The sequence below is a fragment of the Oncorhynchus mykiss genome, chromosome 8 (genome assembly GCF_057628025.1).
Source record: "Oncorhynchus mykiss isolate SJ-2025 chromosome 8, ASM5762802v1, whole genome shotgun sequence".
Lineage (NCBI taxonomy): Eukaryota > Metazoa > Chordata > Actinopteri > Salmoniformes > Salmonidae > Oncorhynchus > Oncorhynchus mykiss.
In genome coordinates, this window is record NC_143029.1 from 31,665,963 (window position 1) to 31,686,299 (window position 20,337).

A 20,337-nucleotide genomic window follows, 5' to 3' on the forward strand; every position below is an offset into this window, starting at 1 on the left:
TTTGCCAAGATAATCCATCCACTTGACAGGTGTGGCAAATAGCTGATTAAACAGCGTGATCATTACAGAGTTGCACCTTGTGCTGGAGACAATAAAAGGACACTCTAAAATGTGCAGTTTTGTCACACAACATAATGCCACAGATGTCTCAAGTTTTGAGGGAGTGTGAAATTGGCATGCTGACTTGTAGGATTATCCACCAGAGCTACTGCCAGATAATTTAATGTTAATTTCTCTACCATAAACTGCCTCCAACATTGTTTTAGAGAATTTGGCAATACGTCCGATGCAGACCACGTGTAACCAAGCCAGTCCAGGACCTCCATATCTGGCTTCTTCACCTGTGGGATCATCTTGTGTAGTTTTCAATATTAATCAGTTTTCCCATTATTGCATGTTCTGTGTTTTTGTGCTGGTATCAATTTTATTACAATGAATTAGTAATAACGCCCAGATAAACAGTAACTATATAGCGGGCGTTTGGCTTTATGCAAAAAGTAGCCAGATAATGTGCTTAAAATGTGTAGCCTGGGAACATTAGTATTTTTTTTTCTTCAGAATGACAGAGCGAGCATCCACAGCAGCCTGTAACTAAAACTAGCCTGTCACTAAAAATAGCCTGCTACTGAAACTAATACTATAGCCATCTAATGGCGGCCATTAATCCCTTCCACATATATGTGAACTCCTTTTCTTTACTAGGTTCCTTTCCTTTCCTAGCTCCCTTTGCTCCATTATTAACTTATTTTCCTTTCCTACATCCCTTTCCTCTCCTCCTTCCCCATCTCCATTTTCTTGTCTCCTTTCCTTTCCTAGTGCCTTTCTTCCATTCCTAGCTCCCTTTTCTGGCTTACTTTTCCTCTACTCCTTTTCTTTCCTATATTAATTTTCTTCCTTCCTCTGTCATTTTCCTTTCCTAACTCCATTTATTTTTCTACTTTCCTAGATGTATTTCCTTTCCTCCTTTCCTAGCTTCTCTTTCCTCTCCTCCTTCTCTATATCCCTTTCCTTATCTAATTTCCTTTCCTAGCTTATCTAACTTCCTCCTTTAATAGCTCCCTTTCCTAGATTCCTGCCTTTCCTTCTTCCTTTCATTTCCTCTCTACTGGCCATGGTTAATCCTAGGAAAGGAGGAAAAGAAAGGAGGGAAGAAAGTAAATGGAATGGCATCAAATGCATGGAAGCCATGTGCAGGGCCGGTTCCAGGCAAAAGCAACATACAGTGGGGCAAAAAAGTATTTAGTCAGCCACCAATTGTGCAAGTTCTCCCACTTAAAAAGATGAAAGAGGCTTGTAATTTTCATCATAGGTACACTTCAACTATGACAGACAAAATGAGAAAAAAAATCCAGAAAATCACATTGTAGGATTTTTAATGAATTTATTTGCAAATTATGGTGGAAAATAAGTATTTGGTCAATATCAAAGTTTATCTCAATACTTTGTTATATACCCTTTGTTGGCAATGACAGAGGTCAAACGTTTTCTGTAAGTCTTCACGAGGTTTTTACACACTGTTGCTGGTATTTTGGCCCATTCCTCCATGCAGATCTCCTCTAGAGCAGTGATGTTTTGGGGCTGTTGCTAGGCAACTCCCTCCAAAGATTTTCTATGGGGTTGAGATCTGGAGACTGGCTAGGCCACTCCAGGACCTTGAAATGCTTCTTACCAAGCCACTCCTTCGTTGCCGGGGCGGTGTGTTTGGGATCATTGTCATGCTGAAAGACCCAGCCACGTTTAATCTTCAATGCCCTTGCTGATGGAAGAAGGTTTTCACTCAAAATCTCACGATACATGGCCCCATTCATTCTTTCCTTTACACGGACGGATCAGTCGTCCTGGTCCCTTTGCAGAAAAACAGCCCCAAAGCATGATGTTTCCACCCCCATGCTTCACAGTAGGTATGGTGTTCTTTGGATGCAACTCATCATTCTTTGTCCTCCAAACATGACGTGTTGAATATTTTGGTTCCATCTGACCATGTGACATTCTCCCAATCTTCTTCTGGATCATCCAAAGGCTCTCTAGCAAACTTCAGACGGGCCTGGACATGTACTGGCTTAAGCAGGGGGACACGTCTGGCACTGCAGGATTTGAGTCCCTGGCGGCGTAGTGTGTTACTGATGGTAGGCTTTGTTACTTTGGTCCCAGCTCTCTGCAGGTCATTCACTAGGTCCCCCCGTGTGGTTCTGGGATTTTTGCTCACCGTTCTTGTGATCATTTTGCCCCCACGGGGTGAGATCTTGCGTGGAGCCCCAGATCGAGGGAGATTATCAGTGGTCTTGTATATCTTCCATTTCCTAATAATTGCTCCCACAGTTGATTTCTTCAAACCAAGCTGCTTACCTATTGCAGATTCAGTCTTCCCAGCCTGGTGCAGGTCTACAATTTTGTTTCTGGTGTCCTTTGACAGCTCTTTGGTCTTGGCCATAGTGGAGTTTGGAGTGTGACTGTTTGAGGTTGAGGACAGGTGTCTTTTATACTGATAACAAGTTCAAACAGGTGCCATTAATACAGGTAACAAGTGGAGGACAGAGGAGCCTCTTAAAGAAGAAGTTACAGGTCTGTGAGAGCCAGAAATCTTGCTTGTTTGTAGGTGACCAAATACTTATTTTCCACCATAATTTGCAAATAAATTCATTAAAAATGTTATGTATTGATACCATTCCACTGATTCTGATCCAGCTATTACCAAGAGCCCTTCCTCCCCAATTAAGATGCCACCAACCTCATGTGATTGAGCATCATGGGTAAAAAACACACGAACATCTTCACCGTCGCGCAAGCATTTCCGCAAACTTTCCTGTTGTCGCTTGGTCTGGTCGTCTACATTGGTAATCATTGTTACGGAATTGTCAGACTAAAAACGTTTCAATTCCAGGCCAAATATGGCTGAAAGCAAAACTACCGATCCAACAGCCACGGAGTCTGGATAGGAAAAGGACTGGACAGTAGCAAAAGCCTTTTTTGACCGTTTAAAAACAAACAAACCTAGACCTGTAAGTGATACATTCGCATATTGGGGCGGCAGGGTAGCCTAGTGGTTTGAGTGTTGGTTCAAAACCCCCGAGCTGACAAGGTACAAATCTGTCGTTCTGCCCCTGAACAGGCAGTTAACCCACTGTTCCTAGGCCGTAATTGGAAATAAGAATTTGTTCTTAACTGACTTGCCTAGTTAAATAAAGGTAAAATAAAAATATATTGTTTGCAGATAAAATAAGTGTCAATACGGGTATATTTTCTGCTAATCTCGTATCGTAATTTTATTCTGTCTTGCAAACAGCCCAAACCCCAGTATGCCGTTACTATCACCGTCTCCTCTCGCTCCCTGTTCAACATGGTTGCAGAGGGGAAGATCTACAAAGAAGATGGGGTCGAGAAGTATGTGGCCTATCAACAGGACCACGACAATGAGCCGCTCATGCCAGGGGTGGCGTTTCCTCTAGTGAAGGTAGGTTAATTCAGAGAGTGATTGAAGGACATGGCCTACCGTCATGTCTGTGCGAGGAAAAGGCAGTGTGCCCTTACAATTATTATTATTGCAGTTTTGAAACTGCAGTAAAAGTGCACTAACTGCAGTCGACTGTGGTATTTTGGACGCAGGGATTGCAGAACAACTGCGGTTATACTGCAAAATTACTGCGGTAAAAAAAAAGTTATTTTGGATGTAGCATTTTCAGCCTCCTGCAGTTATACTGCACTCTGACTGCAATCTTTTTGGTAAGGGGTATTAGATTTTCTGTTTATAGGCGAATTGGCTCTGGCAGCAAAAACAGCCAAAATATGAATTTAAATACAGATCGATTCTCAATTGCATTGAGGTTCTAGAAACACAGCCCCCTACTTTCATATCACATCAAAATAATTTCACGAATGCAAGCATATTGGATGACTGTCATTCATATTCCATTCACCCAGCTCAATGTAACATCAATAGGTTTAGGCTACTACATGATACTCAAATTTGGACTTCAGTTCACAACAGCTGCCTGTGACCAGGCAAAAAAACATTAGTAAACCCACAATACAATTCATGTGTACAATCACGCAGTACAGCAAATTAATGCAAGGCAAGGTAAGCTTGGCCAGCTTGCATAAATAGCAGTCCTCTCTGAGGCAGGTTGTTGAGTAGGCTAAATTAACTGCATTAACTAGCTAAGTGAAAGGTAAACTCTGAAGGGAAAAAAATACAATGAAACATAGCTAGCTCTCTGCTTCTTCTCATTAATTTTGGAAGAAATTAATTTAACTGTTCGATTTGTCTTTCTCTTTCTGAGTCAACTACTCACCACACTTTATGCAGTGCTAGCTGTAGCTTATGCTTTCAGGACTAGATTAATTCACTGATCCTTTGATTGGCTGGACAAGATGTTAGTCCATACTGCAAGAGCTCTGATAGGTTGGAGGAAAGTCTGTGAAAGTCATCATCATTTCTGTTTAAGTCTATGAGGGGGTGTGAACGTTAAAATGTTTAAACAAAAAAAAATATGGATCCTTAAAATGTAAGAAACATTTACAGTGCAGTTGGCTAGCCTGCTTTTTCTCTTTGCAAATCATGCGTGTGTGTGTGTGTTTTTTCAGTCTTTTGTTCCATTTGCGTGTAGAATATCCTAGCCTATTTATTGATGATAGGCCCTTCTTTACTGAAGGTGCCAGATTCAACTTTTGATTGCAGATAGATAAGCCTAGTGCATAGTTCTGCCTGGTGGCCGACCTACCTATACTGTGCCCCTCTCCTCTCTCTCCCCGACCCTTTGTAGCTCGTTATGAAAGATGCAAGTGTTTGTGTTCGTGGAAGTATGGCAACTAATCAGTCTCCTCCTTTCCAGAAATACTGAATCTTAGGAGTTCATTCCTAGTGGATGTTTTCTTTCAAATGTCACGGTATTTAACAAATTTCAAAGTACTTTATTTTGGAGAGAGTGGTCTGAGCGCAAGCAGCTTGTGATTATTTGATTGACATTTCTGGTCGGCTAGTGATTGATGTTATTCCGTTTCAAAAGTGGCATTCCTTTACAGACAAGTAAAATGGCGTAGCAATTCGGCATTTTAAAAACGGTGTACCTTACAGACAGACAAACATGTCATAGCTGAGGTGCTTTCAAGGGTATATGACTGCGGTAGATATACAATTCATTTGGAAAGAATTCAGACCTTCACTTTTTCCACATTTTTGTTACATTTCGGCCTTTTTCTAAAATAGTTGTTTTTTGTTCCTCAATTTACACAGAATAGCCCATAATGACAAAGCAAAAACAGGTTTTTAGAAATAGTTATATTTTAAGCAACCATCACATTTACATAAGTATTCAGACCCTTTACTCAGTACTTTGTTGAGGCACCTTTGGCAGCGATTACATCATGAAGTCTTCTTGGGTATGACGCTACAAGCTTGGCACACCTGTATTTGGGGAGTTTCTCTCATTCTTCTCTGCAGATCCTCTTAACTTCTGTCAGGTTGGATGGGGAGAGTTGCTGCACAGCTATTTTCAGGTCTCTCCAGAGATGTTCGATCTGGTTTGGGCTCTGGCTGGACCACACTAGGACACTTGGAGACTCCTGTATTGTCTTGGCTGTGTGCTTAGGGTTATTTTCCTGTTGGAAGGTGAACCTTTTCATTAAGGATCTGTCTGTACTTCTGTTCATTTTCCCCCCTCGATCCTGACTAGTCTCCCACTCCCTGCCCCTGAAAAAAATCCCCACAGCATAATGCTGCCACCACCATGCTTCACGGTAGGAATGGTGCCAGGTTTCCTCCAGACGTGAAGCTTGGCATTCAGGCCAATGAGTTCATGGTCTGCGAGTCTTTAGGTGCCTTTTTGCAAACACAAAGCAGGCTGTCATGTGCCTTTTACTGAGGAGTGGCTTCCGTCTGGCCACTACCATAAAGGCCTGATTGGTGGAGTGCTGCAGAAATGGTTGTCCTTCTGGAAGGTTCTCCCATCTCCACAGAGGAGCTCTGTCTGAGTGACCATCGGTTTCTTGGTCACATCCCTAACCAAGGCCCTTCTCCCCCGTTTTCTCAGTTTGGCCAGGCAGCCAGCTCTAGGAAGAGTTTTTTTGGTTCCAAACTTCATCCATTTACGAATGATGGAGACCACTGTGTTCTTGGGGACCTTCAATGCCGCAGAAAGGTTTTGGTATCCTTCCCTAGATCTGTGCATTGACACAATCCTGTCTCTGAGCTCTACGGACAATTCCTACAAACCTCATGGCTTGGTTTTTGCTCTGACATGCACTGTCAACTGTGGAACCTTATTTAGAGAAGTGTGTCCTTTTCCAAATCATGTCCAATCAATTGAATTTACCACAGATTTACCACAGGTGGACTCCAATGTTAACACAGTTGCAGCCAACAGTGTTTTTCAGTGACATGTTTGTGGCGTCTGTCCTCCGTTTACACACAGGTGTTCGAAGACCCATTTAGCTAATTAGCACATGTTGGACTGTTGTCCAACCTGCCCCTAGACATCTGGCAATTCTGGGAAATGCCAGATGGGCTGGACCAGTTAATTTGTTGGTTTTATTTGATTTTATTTGTGCGATTTCTGTTATACTAATCTGCCAAGATGGGCCGGCCTGATTTTCTGGTAGGCTGAGGTCATGCAAACTCATATTCAAAGTGAAACGCGGCATAGCTAAAGATACTTGTTCCGACACTGTCATCAGTTAGACAGACATCATGGATCATAAACTGTAAGGATGGGTGTCACTGCCTATAAACTTAGGAAGAGCACATTTTACATTTCTTCTCACTCCAAATGTCATTTTTTTTGCAGCTAAAACTATGATTTGGGCAAACGGTAAAGTGCATTAGCCTCATGATTCCTGTAATGAAAGTGTGTGCCCTGTGCCTGTTTTCACTGGGGCCTGCTTCTGTAATGAGCAAGCCACCCCCCCCCCCCCCCCCCCACCCTAATGCACTTGAGAGAAAAATATGTTCTAATCGTATGACATTTCAAAATGTAATTGGGTGGAAAACACAGCTTTTGAAGCTTTGTCCGTCTTTTCCTGGTTGACGATTGGAGGGCCTCCGCTTTCTGCAGGTATCAATTTTATTTCTCAATGCTCAATAGCAATTATTTTACCACCTAGATATTTGATATGGCTTTGAGATATGGAGTGGTACACGTGCGAAATGCGCAAAGGACATTGCAAGTGTAGTGTAGGCCTATAGGTCACATGGGTAGTAGCCTACAAATGCATAGTGCTTTAGGACATAAAATGTTCTGTTGGTTGAATACATGGCTACTGGCAGTGGGTGTTAGAGTTATCGATCTAGTTCATTTTGTTTTGAGTTTCCACTTCCTCAGGTTTTGAACATTACGATGTATCATCTCTATTGAACAAAACAAAAAAAAAATCTGGAGTCCTTTTTTGACAGAAATATAGCAGCTATAGTCTAATTGTCAACCCATAATTCATGACAATTACTGGGTTAGGTTGCACAAAATGTATTGAGTCATGCATTGCTGCTTGTACATGTTAGATTAAACAATGTTACACTTCTTCGGAGGGGGGCCTCTGTCCAAGGCAATTGATCCCATCACCCAGAAGATATGTGAGATGATTCCCCAGCAGTTTGCCCCTCTCCATAACCCCTATGATGACGACACACAACTCGACCCAGCAATATTTAGTAAGCATAAATAACTGGTAAATATCAATGCCTATAATGCATGTTAAAACTAACGTTAATGCAACTTCACTACAATGTTACCGTTAATCAGGCCCGTTCAGATTGTTGCATAACATCATCATTCGTACCAAGGCTGAGCATGTCATAAGCCCATAATTCAATTGTTGTACAAAATGGGCACGTAAATAGCCTACTAATCATTTGTTAATTATCATAACACGCAACAGGATTCACCCTGTCTCTAATTAATCTCTGAGGAACTCTTGTCATTTTGGTTTCTCCACAGTAGATGTGCAGCCATTTGATCAGTTAAACCACCTCAAGTGGCAGTTTAGAATTAATCTCCAATCTAAGTTAATATTTTTTTTATTCGTTGAGCAACAGGTTTGAAGTGAAAACTAAACTTAGATTAGAGGAAAGATTTAATTTAAATGTAAAAATGTGTTGCACCAAGATTATTAGAACTCTTAAACTGGGTTAAATCAAGTTTTAATCTATGTTGGTGTGAACCACCAACATGGGCCGTGCTGATTCAGGAGAACATGTACGACGGGCACGAGTTTGCAATATAGCCTAAGTCGTTAATAGACAGCACAACAGGGAGGCACACCAAAATGGTTAGAGAAGAGGCCCAGTTATAGTGGTGAGTTGTATTTCCAGTGGTGTATTTACATATTTTTTTAAAAACATGAGCTGCATTAAAAAAAGAGGACCATGTGTTGCCAGTCACTGGAACAGAAAATGGTTGAGAAACGCTGAATTGTACTACCAATGTCATGTCAGCACTATTGCCTGTCAAGGTATAGTGTGTGTGTGGTTGGTGGCCTACCGGGGGTGGTAGCATGATGGTGGTTTATACAGCGACGTGGGCTGGTGTGGATAAAATGCCAGGGCCGAATTCTTGTCCCCTTCCACCCCTGTGCATTTATCTCACACATGTGAGTGTGCCTGCCTGCATATGTATATGTTGCAACTTGGGACTAAATAGTCTGAAGCAACCACCTGTAAGTAGTTGCTCTAGTACCCACCAGTCAGGTTTAGACTTTACCCCTTGTGTCAATTCTGTCCTAAAAACACACACACACACACACTGCAGGCTCTGAATGTGAACGCACGGCTGAGGCGGCTCTACCCCGACAGCGACGAGTTGTTTGACATCGTCCTGATGACGAATAACCATGCCCAGGTCGGGGTGCGCCTCATCAACAATATCAACCACTACGGTTCGTGGTTGACACGCTCAGCCATACTACAGTGCTATAAGCAGAGAAATACAATGACCAGTAATTCTAGTAATTATATTTCTTTGGTTATAAGACTCACTACTTCTGTGCTGCATTTCACTGAATAACTGGTATTTTTGACCAAATGTTTTTTTGTTAATAGTTAAATGCCTGTTTTGCGTGGATGTTAGTGGCCATCTTTGGCTACCAGCCTGATGACGATACTATCAGATTTCTATTGGGTTCTGATATGTTTTTGTTTTCCACTCTCCCTGACAGATTTAACCATTGAAAGATTCTGTATGACGGGAGGGGAAAGCCCTATTGGCTACCTGAAGGCCTACATGACCAACCTGTACCTCTCAAAGGATGGAGAGCAAGTCATCGAGGCCATTGAGGAGGGTAATTGATAATGCTACTTTCCTTTATTGTCCTATAGGGATTAAACTGTTTTAGTTTAGCTTGGATACTGCGTTTGTAACAGAGTAAAAAAAAAAATTACATTGTGGGAACGCTTTATAGGTATAATATAGCCTACAGATGTAATACATTATGATACCATTGTTATGAGCATGTATAAGCCCCTTACAATGTCTTTTATAAATAGGCATTGCAGCAGCGACCACGTTTGCGTCCGGAGATGTGGAGAACCAGCTATCCGACACACAGCTGAAAGTTGCCTTTGACGGGGACGCCGTCCTCTTCTCTGATGAGTCGGAGATCATCGTGAAACAACACGGCCTGGACACGTTCTTTGAGCACGAGAAGGAGTTTGAGAACAAACCTCTTGCACAGGTGTTCGAGAGTACATGCCTCCATTTTTCTTTTAGCTTTTCGTTTCTGATTCACTTTTTTTTTCTTTTCGATGGGTAACACTTTATTTGGAATCTCCCTATAGAGGGTTATAGATTAGAGGTCAACCGATTATGATTTTTCAACGCCGATACCGATTATTGGAGGACCAAAAAAAGCCGATACTGATTAATCGACCAATTTTTTTATTTATGTATTTGTAATAATGACAATTACAACAATACTGAATGAACACTTATTTTAACTGAATATAATACACAATAAAATCAATTTAGCCTCAAATAAATCATGAAACATGTTCAATTTGGTTTAAATAATGCAAAAACAAAGTGTTGGAGAAGAAAGTAAAAGTGCAATATGTGCCATGTAAGAAAGCTAACGTTTAAGTTCATTGCTCAGAACATGAGAACATATGAAAGCTGGTGATTCCTTTCAACATGAGTCTTCAATATTCCCAGGTAAGAAGTTTTAGGTTGTAGTTATAGGACTATTTCTCTCTCTACCATTTGTATTTCATTAACCTTTGACTATTGGATGTTCTTGAAATCGGCCCTAATTAATCTCCCATTCCGTTTAATCGGTCAACCTCTATTATAGATGTTCAACAAACGTTTTAACAAACACACCCACTTACTCTAAATCTAGACCTAACCTTAAACCTTGTAAGTTGTTGTGTATCATCTGTGGTAGTTGATTGATTGGTGATAGTTTGAGTGTCTAAAGACCATCTATAATAGGAGAATGTCCAAATAAAGTTGAACCCATTTATGTTTTATTTGCTTAGATTTTAAAATATATATATATATAAGTATGTAAGTATATAAGTATTCAACCCCCTTGAACTTTGCGACCTTTTGCCACATTTCAGGCTTCAAACATAAAGATATAAAACTGTATTTTTTTGTGAAGAATCAACAACAAGTGGGACACAATCATGAAGTGGAACGACATTTATTGGATATTTCAAAAACTGAAAAATTGGGCGTGCAGAATTATTCAGCCCCTTTACTTTCAGTGCAGCAAACTCTCTCCAGAAGTTCAGTGAGGATCTCTGAATGATCCAATGTTGACCTAAATGACTAATGATGATAAATACAATCCACCTGTGTGTAATCAAGTCTCCGTATAAATGCACCTGCACTGTGATAGTCTCAGAGGTCCGTTAAAAGCGCAGAGAGCATCATGAAGAACAAGGAACACACCAGGCAGGTCCGAGATACTGTTGTGAAGAAGTTTAAAGCCGGATTTAGATACAAAAAGATTTCCCAAGCTTTAAACATCCCAAGGAGCACTGTGCAAGCGATAATATTGAAATGGAAGGAGTATCAGACCACTGCAAATCTACCAAGACCTGGTCGTCCCTCTAAACTTTCAGCTCATACAAGGAGAAGACTGATCAGAGATGCAGCCAAGAGGCCCATGATCACTCTGGATGAACTGCAGAGATCTACAGCTGAGGTTGGAGACTCTGTCCATAGGACAACAATCAGTCGTATATTGCACAAATCTGGCCTTTATGGAAGAGTGGCAAGAAGAAAGCCATTTCTTAAAGATATCCATAAAAAGTGTCATTTAAAGTTTGCCACAAGCCACCTGGGAGACACACCAAACATGTGGAAGAAGGTGCTCTGGTCAGATGAAACCAAAATTGAACTTTTTGGCAACAATGCAAAACGTTATGTTTGGCGTAAAAGCAACACAGCTCATCACCCTGAACACACCATCCTCACTGTCAAACATGGTGGTGGCAGCATCATGGTTTGGGCCTGCTTTTCTTCAGCAGGGACAGGGAAGATGGTTAAAATTGATGGGAAGATGGATGGAGCCAAATACAGGACCATTCTGGAAGAAAACCTGATGGAGTCTGAAAAAGACCTGAGACTGGGACGGAGATTTGTCTTCCAACAAGACAATGATCCAAAACATAAAGCAAAATCTACAATGGAATGGTTCAAAAATAAACATATCCAGGTGAATGGCCAAGTCAAAGTCCAGACCTGAATCCAATCGAGAATCTGTGGAAAGAACTGAAAACTGCTGTTCACAAATGCTCTCCATCCAACCTCACTGAGCTCGAGCTGTTTTGCAAGGAGTAATGGGGGAAAAATTCAGTCTCTCGATGTGCAAAACTGATAGACATACCCCAAGCGACTTACAGCTGTAATCGCAGCAAAAGGTGGCGCTACAAAGTATTAACTTAAGGGGGCTGAATAATTTTGCACGCCCAATTTTTCAGTTTTTGATTTGTTAAAAAAGTTTGAAATATCCAATAAATGTCGTTCCACTTCATGATTGTGTCCCACTTGTTGTTGATTCTTCACAAAAAAATACAGTTTTATATCTTTATGTTTGAAGCCTGAAATGTGGCAAAAGGTTGCAAAGTTCAAGGGGGCCGAATACTTTCGCAAGGCACTGTATATATATATATATATATATATATATACACACACACACACACACACATAAATTATGCAATGCCAACCCTATGTCTCGTTCATTCACTCAGGGTCCCTTAAAGTGTTTCCTGGGGCGCTGGGGATGCTCCAGAGGAAGTTCTACGCCAAGAACGAGCGTATGACCTGCCCCATTCGTACCTATCTAGTAACATCCCGCAGTGCAGCCAGCTCAGGGGTCCGCGTCCTCAAGACACTCAGGAGCTGGGGCCTGGAGATAGATGAGGCCCTGTTCCTAGCCGGGGCCCCTAAAGGGCCTCTCCTGCAGAAGAGCCAGCCTCACATCTTCTTTGATGACCAGATGTTCCACATTGAAGGTGCCAAGGAGCTGGGGACTATCGCTGCACACGTGCCTTATGGGATTGGACAGAAGTACCACAAGGGGATATTTATTGAGCAGCCTGCCAAAGACACAACGTAGTGAGCCTCCTAGGGGTGGGAAGGTAGAATACATTATGCAAATAGTTAGTTGCGCACAACCCTGTCATCAGCAGTAGTTTTTGTTTTGTTCTGGATTTTGTATTTTTAAAAATAAAGCCTCTGCTACTAAAATATTTTTATCAGAATATACTGTAGTAAAAATGTACTCACCTCAGGGATTTTTGCTAAAATAAAACAAGTTTACAATGTCACCTAATGTTTCATAAGAAAAGGGAGAATACTTTTCTGCAATATTCATCATATTCCAGTTGTTAATTACAGAATGTACTATCTAGTTTTTGTGTGAAAATGTATTTCATGAAGTGTGTTCACATTTCACACAGGGAAGTGTTTTATGTCTTTAGAGAAGGACATTTGCTGCAGAGACAAACATGTATTTTACAGTTAAATGTCAAAATAATGGAAACAGTTGCGTACATGAGGGATACAAAGTATATTGAAATGAGTTGCTTCCACACAGGTGTGGTTCCTGAGTTAATTAATCAATTAGCATCCCATCCTGTATAAAACAAATGCTGGGCATGCCATTATTTTGTCTACCATCGCTATGCCCCCATGGGATGACAATGCCCCCATCCACAGGGCACAAGTAGGCACTGAATGATTTGACAAGCATGACAACTATGTAAACCATATGCCATGGCCGTCTCAGTCACCAGATTTCAACCCAATTGGACAACTATGGGAAATTCTGGAGTGGCGCTTGAGACAGCGTTTTCCATCAACAAAACTTCTCATGGAACAACGATGTCTCGTCCCTCCAAAAGAGTTCCAGACACTTGTAGAGTCTACGCCAGGGTGCATTGAAGTTGTTCTGGCTCGTGGCGGCCCGACGGCCTATTAAGACATTGTATTTGACTGTTTCCTTTATTTTGACCTGTATATTCTCGACACTCCTGCATCTAGACCTCTGCCCATGCATGTCACGGTTTTGTGTACTGCGGTTTATCATAGCTTTGAAATTCTTTGCGTAGAGGAACGTTAAGGATATGTGCATAGTGAAGGTATGAAAGGGAGCATTTACACGGTACATGTCGGACGTTTACATACACCTTAGCCAAATACATTTCAACTCCGTTTTTCACAATTCCTGACATTTAATCCTAGTAAAAATTGCCTGTTTTTAGGTCAGTTAGGATCACCACTTTATTTTAGGAATGTGAAATGTCAGAATAATAGAGAGAGTGATTAATTTCAGCTCTTTTTTTTCTTTCACCACAATGACCAGTGGGTCAGAAGTTTACATACACTCCATTAGTATTTGGTAGCATTGCCTTTAAATTGTTTAACTTGGTTCAAATGTTTCAGGTAGCCTTCCACAAGCTTCCCACAATAAGTTGGGTGAATTTTGGCCCATTCCTCCTGACAGAGCTGGTGTAACCGAGTCATGTTTGTAGGCCTCCTTGCTCGCACACACTTGTTCAGTTCTGCCCACAAATTTTCTATGGGATTGAGGTCAGGGCTTTGTGATGGCCACTCCAATATCTTGACTTTGTTGTCCTTAAGCTATTTTGCAATAACTTTGGAAGTATGCTTGGGGTGATTGTTAATTTGGAAGACCCATTTGTGACCAAGCTTTAACTTCCTGACTGATGTCTTGATGTTGCTTCAATATAGCCACACAATTTTCAATCCTCATGATGCTATATATTTTGTGAAGTGCACCAGTCCCTCCTGCAGCAAAGCACCCCCACAACATGATGCTGCACCCCTGTGCTTCACGGTTGGGATGGTGTTCTTCGGCTTGCAAGCCTCCCCCTCTTTCCTCCAAACGTAACGATAGCAATTATGGCCAAACAGCTCTATTTTTCTTTCGTCAGACCAGAGGACATTTCTCCAGAAAGTACGATTTTTGTCCCCATGTGCAGTTGCAAACCGTAGTCTGGCTTTTTTTTTATGGTGGTTTTGGAGCAGTGGCTTCTTCCTTGCTGAGTGGCCTTTCAGGTTATGTCGATATAGGACTCGTTTTACTGTGGATTTAGATAATTTTGTACCTGTTTCCTCTAGCATCTTCACAAGGTCCTTTGCTGCTGTTCTGGAATTGATTTGCACTTTTCGCACCAAAGTACGTTCATCTCTAGGAGACAGAACGAGTCTCCTTCCTGAGCGGTATGACGTCTGCGTGGTCCCATGGTGTTTATACTTGCATGCTATTGTTTGTACAGATGAACGTGGTACCAGGCGTTTGGATGAACCAGACTTGTGGAGGTCTACAATTTTTTGGGATGATTTCTTTTGATTTTCCAATGATGTCAAGCAAGGAGGCACTGAGTTTGAAGGTAGACCTTGAAAAACATCCACAGATACACCTCCAATGTACTAAAATGATGTAAATTAGCCTATCAGAAGCTTCTAAATCCATGACATAATTTTCTGGAATTTTCCAAGCTGTTTAAATGCACAATCAACTAAATGTATGTACATTTCTAACCCACTGGAATTGTGATACAGTGAAATAATCTGTCTGTAAACAATTGTTGGAAAAATGACCCGTGTCATGCACAAAGTAGATGTCCTAACCGACTTGCCAAAACGATAGTTTGTTAACAAGAAATTTGTGGAGTGGTTGAAAAACGAGTTTTAATGACTTCAACCTAAGTGTATGTAAACTTCCGACTTCAACTGTAGAATACTTATTGATATGAAAGTGAAGCATTTTGGTTTTCATGCATAGGCTATCATATAGAACAGGCTTTATTACACTTATTTACACTTAATATATATTCCACTTTTTTTGACTATCCATTCATTTATCTAATATATTCGTTTTTCCTATTCCATAAAAAGACATGACTTTGTAAACGCAATTAACCTCAACTTGCAGGTGAAGCGGTATCAGGCTCTATCAAAATGTCAACAAAGCTAGTTGACCATATCTACTGTTCCACTTGTAAAATGTTACATGTCAGGCGTTATGCTTACAGTTTCAAATTGAAATAAACATTATGCAAAAGGAAGTCTATTTCATGTTGCACATGTATTTTTTTTTTAAATAATGTACATAACACATTTTTGAGGAATTATTCACATTCTTTTAACTCTAATTTCTATACTTAAGAATATCAAGATTGTATTTTTTGTTGTTGCTTTTAACTGAGAAAAACTCTTTAATCGTGTGCGTATAGTGTTGCAGCGAGGTTGAATATAGGTTAGAAATAGATTAGAACGGTCGATTTGTTTTTTTTAGATCTATTATCAAATATCACCAATAGATGGTGCTGATGGCTACAAAATAGCTGAATCGTTTTGTTCACTGGTTAATGATGTTTACATTGGCCTTTGCTTTAGCATTTTTTGCTCTCACGTGAACTATAGCAATCAAATGTCGAAAACCCATTCAGATCCTGGAGTCAAATCTTGCATCAATCAGCCTCCCCCTGTTGGAACCAGTGTTGATCGAAACTCTCTTCCATGCACTTGGAGGAACGCCCCATAGGAGAGCACTGTCATTCACACTATTTAGTGTACGCAAGGTATCTTTTCTGCCTGTTGGGCAACAGACTGCATCTCCATGAGCTGGGCCCAGCCTGCAGTTGCCATGGATACTGGGTGCTGACACTAGGAGGACTGAGTAGACACTGCTTGTTTAAGACACAAATCATAACAAAGGATTAGAGGCACAAAGTAACCCTGCGGGGTTCTATGAGATACACCTCGTCCTCATCACACAGGCACTATAATTAGCTGTGTGGGTGTATGCTTGTGTGAAGGTGGAGATCATGGTGTTTATTCAAAGCATTTTACTTTGTAAAATAGGTAATTCACCACATCCACTACCAATATGCACCTACCTATGCAACAGATGGTTGATTGTGGTTGTTGCTCTGCTGCCATAGATGTCTGGGATTGACCTGTATGTGTTTGTGCTTCCCAGAATGAGTTCAAGCCCAAGAACATCAAGAAGAAGAAGAAGAAGGTGAGTATTATCATGTCTGTGGACGAAAACAGAAGGTGAGGGGGGTGGGGGTCTCAACGATAGGAGATGGATTGGGGCGTGTGGCTATGTGGGGTTTATTTCGGATAATCTTTGAAGAGGGTTTGTATGAACGCTGTCTGTTGGTGATAAGTGTGTGTCGGGATGGGATGGGGATGTTTTGGTGTCTACAGGGATGTCAGCAACAGCACTTGACTGTGTCGTGCTGCCAGGGAGCTAGCATGTTGCACTTCTTTAGGCTGTGTTACGTAGGACTGACACACACACAGTGATACGGCTGCTTCTTGCCAACAGGAAACTGTGATATGATAATGACATGTATTGAGGTCAGCTGGCCCCGTTCCTTACAAGAAGGAGCAGGATGATTCCCACAGCAGCAACATTATCCAGGTCACCAACCAAAATCTGGGAGGGGCCTAAAATACTGTAATTCAACCAAATGACTATCAACTCACTGTAACTTATTGTAGGTCTATTTATAGAGGAACTTATTCAGTTGTTTAGTGTTTAAAAAAAATTATAAGACATTGGCCTATAACACAGAGTTGGAAGCAGACGTTCAGCAATGACTCTACTATAGACTTCTAGTGTAACAAAGATGGTTCTGTGCATATTTAAAAGCCTAGATGTATTGAGTTTCAGTGGGTTTTTAGAATGGCTTTACTTTTCCGCAGTGCAAATGTCAGTGTTCCATTAGGCCTTGTGGTTTCCTGTGTCCTGATTCTGGCATTGGATAGAATAATCCTCATAGTATCCTCATCCTCATATTCAATCCCAATTCCACATGATATGGAATGAAATGCAACTGTGGATTGATTATGTCACAATCAATAGAAGAGTCTTTGGTTACTACGGCGTTGTTAACCTAGATGAACTGTTAGTCATGGGGTGGTGATTATGACTCAATATGTCAGAACACTGAGAAACACCACTGCTGTTCTGTCCATAGAAATATAATCATGTTCTAGTTCTCTGGTTCCGTCATTCAGCCACAAGACAGAAAGTTGCCTGAAGGCTGTGGATCATTGTATTGTTGACCCAGACGGAGTGTACTTCACAAGGATTGTCTTTTTCTGAGAAAGCTAACCATGGATAACTCTCCTGAAGGTAAGCACTGACTGGACTGATGTAAAGGTTGAAAAATGTTGGTAACTTTCCCAAAACTGCCAATGGAGCAAGATTTGACTTCATTTGTACAGTCCAATAGTCATGGTGTGCTGAATGTGCCATTGCTGAACCAAGGCGTTGTCCTCTAATCTTCCTCACGTTCTTTGTTTTAGTGAACCAGGAGCAGGGAGACATACCAATGATCCCATTGGTCCATGAGCCCATGTCAGGGTAAGGGTTTTCTACATAACACAATGTAACATCTGCACATAGGTGCAATCCTAATGAAATGAGAATTGGGTGAGACAGAATCCTAAAGATGGTCCAATGGACATGGTGAGGTCTCTTTATCTCAAAGTCATCTTTAACTTCCTGATGACTGCTAGGGATGAGATGCAGAGAGCCCAGAATCAGGTGAACAACTTGCAGCAGTCAATGAACCACATGCATGAGCAGCTGAATTCCATGCGGAGGCAGTTTACTGAGTTGCAGAGTGCCCTCTCTCAGGTAGTAGATTAGTCTCCGCAAGAGTAGAATGAGTCATGTGTAGTCATGATGTTATGAAGATTGATGATGATGGCTGGGATTGTGATGATGTTGATGATGATGATGACTGGAATGGTAATGGTAATGATGTCTTTGTAACTCCTACACTCCACCTGTACTGGATAGCTCCTTGATGACAACATGCCTATGGCACCTGAAGCGGAGGGGATCCAACTGAAGAACGTCACCCCTGCACAGTGGGACAGAATCCTCCCGATAGGAATCATCCAGAGGAAGGATCCCAACAAGAACCAATCATTCCAACAAGGCGTCATCCCAATCAAAAACAATGGAATGGAACAGATGGAATATCATGGACCACCTCCACCTCCCATCATCCCCATGGTGGGATCCTGGGACGCTGGAGTGAATGCTCCACGTTGTGGAGATTTCTATGCCAGGAGAAAAGGTCATAAGAAAAGCCTTATCTTATGAGTGTGTTGTCTAAGTGTCTACGTTAAACAGATTTAACTCAATTCATCCATTTGCTTGTAGTCTTGTTTGTGTTTGGGTTGTGAACAAAGTATCATTGCAGGTTACACCGTCAGCTAGTGATTGTTCTGTACGGTGACAAGCAGAGTGGCTTGATTTCTCCCACTTGTCACAGATATCCGGAGTAGATATGTGGCGGATCCTGCTTTAATGACCATCACCAAGCCAGAACACTTCGAGGCCAACCCTCAGAGCCAGGCTGGCAGTTGGCCGGTGGCTAAACCTCAGCGCCCAGCACCCCCAGTACAGAAAACACGAAACAGTGGAGGCTGGCTCAGGTGGTTCTTCGGTGAAAAGGAAGAAGTTCCTCAGATGACAAGGATACCAGATGACAAGCCTAATTCTGTAAGGAACCCGTTATGTATATTGTGTATAGAGACACTCTAGTGGATTCATCTATTTCTCAGTGTCCTGATTCACATTGTCTTTATTATCTTCTTCCTTAGATGGTCTGGGATCAAAACCTGCACAGATGGGTTGACGCAAGTCCCATGTCCAAGACTGAGGTTTTCACTTTAATTCACGTCGTTAAAGCAGTGGATGACCATTGTATTTCAACTGTAAGAACGTTACTAATACATTTGCAAATTTGTTGATATGTTTTCCAGAACAAGCCTGTTCCACCTCCTCCCCCGATGGGGATGTATCTGGGGAACTCTAGTCTCCCCAAAGGAGTGAATCCTTACTCCATGAAAGCAGGTGAATGGTGCTTTAGACTACACTAGGTTTAACTCCAAGACTGTGCCAGCCATTGATAGCCCTCTCCGATGATCTCCTGCTAACACCTTTCCTTCTAACAGCAGATCAAGGAAGCCTAGGGCACAGGTATCCCAAGCTATTGTACCATGGTGGGATCACCACAACGCCTCCATACCAGGGTCCTGGATCGCTACCTGCCCAGCATGCAACACTCATGGCACCGATGACTGTGCCATTCGATGTTGACAGGCAGAAACTTGGCCCAGGCACTCTACCCTTTTGAGGTTCGACACTGAACAATCCTTCTGCAACGATTCATTTAATTAGCTTTAATATACATCAACGCTTGGCTGAAGTTGCAGTGATGTTTAAGCTATTTATTTTTGTCTCACAGGTCGTTTTCCAGGAGGGATCATTTGATATTTCAGCATTTTAAAAGACAAAATAAAATAAGATTTCGGGCTTTGAAAAGTTATTAAAAGTCTGTATGTTCACGTAGCTTTGATATGTTTTCTGGCATCCTTTACAAGCCCATCACTTGTGCATTTCTCTATGTTACATACTTTACAGATGGGTATATTATTTATACATATGTTTTTCAAAATATATTTAAAAAATAATTCATCTATTTCATAAACATAATATCAAATGTAAATAAATTTAATACATTTAAATTTAATAATAAATGCATTTTAAATTTTACACCATATATTTCAATATATGACTTTACTGCAGGCCTAGCGTTGTGGGTGGGCCTTAGGGAGCCATGCTCGCCCTACCGCACCTCCTAGCCCGTCCAAATAAAATACATGGTTGAATGAAACTTTGCAAGACTTATATATATTTTTTTTGTTGCTATAACACTAATGTATGATATTTGTCCATTTAAAGTTTTAATTACCGCAAAACATTTTTTCTTGTTAAAATAAATATGTCTCAAGAAATGATGACTGACAGGGATTTAGACCTATCATAAATGCATCATGAAGC

The 20,337-nt window shown here is 41.2% G+C and overlaps 1 protein-coding gene and 1 pseudogene across 2 annotated transcripts; both read left to right on the plus strand.

The window, feature by feature from the left end:
- The first annotated feature begins 3,337 nt into the window (after positions 1 to 3,337).
- On the plus strand, positions 3,338 to 12,653 carry LOC110529228 (cytosolic 5'-nucleotidase 1A-like; annotated as a pseudogene). The gene is made up of 5 exons (XR_016482756.1): positions 3,338 to 3,381; positions 3,429 to 3,451; positions 9,142 to 9,264; positions 9,470 to 9,657; positions 12,182 to 12,653. The product of XR_016482756.1 is annotated as a cytosolic 5'-nucleotidase 1A-like (transcript).
- Positions 12,654 to 17,405: 4,752 nt separating this feature from the next.
- LOC110531085 (uncharacterized) lies at positions 17,406 to 18,707 on the plus strand. Its single transcript, XM_090183107.1, has 4 exons — positions 17,406 to 17,610; positions 17,784 to 17,841; positions 17,997 to 18,117; positions 18,283 to 18,707. Exons 1-4 carry the CDS (start codon positions 17,592 to 17,594, stop codon positions 18,589 to 18,591), a joined length of 507 nt encoding a protein of 168 aa, XP_090039233.1. The 5' UTR covers positions 17,406 to 17,591; the 3' UTR covers positions 18,592 to 18,707.
- Positions 18,708 to 20,337: the final 1,630 nt, after the last annotated feature.

Bases quoted from the DNA above. Each gene is read 5' to 3' on its own strand.
- LOC110531085 (XM_090183107.1), top strand. The intron at 17,842-17,996 runs GTAAGGGTTTTC...GATGACTGCTAG, and splicing joins GTCCATGAGCCCATGTCAGG to GGATGAGATGCAGAGAGCCC. The intron at 18,118-18,282 runs GTAGTAGATTAG...TGTACTGGATAG, and splicing joins TGCAGAGTGCCCTCTCTCAG to CTCCTTGATGACAACATGCC.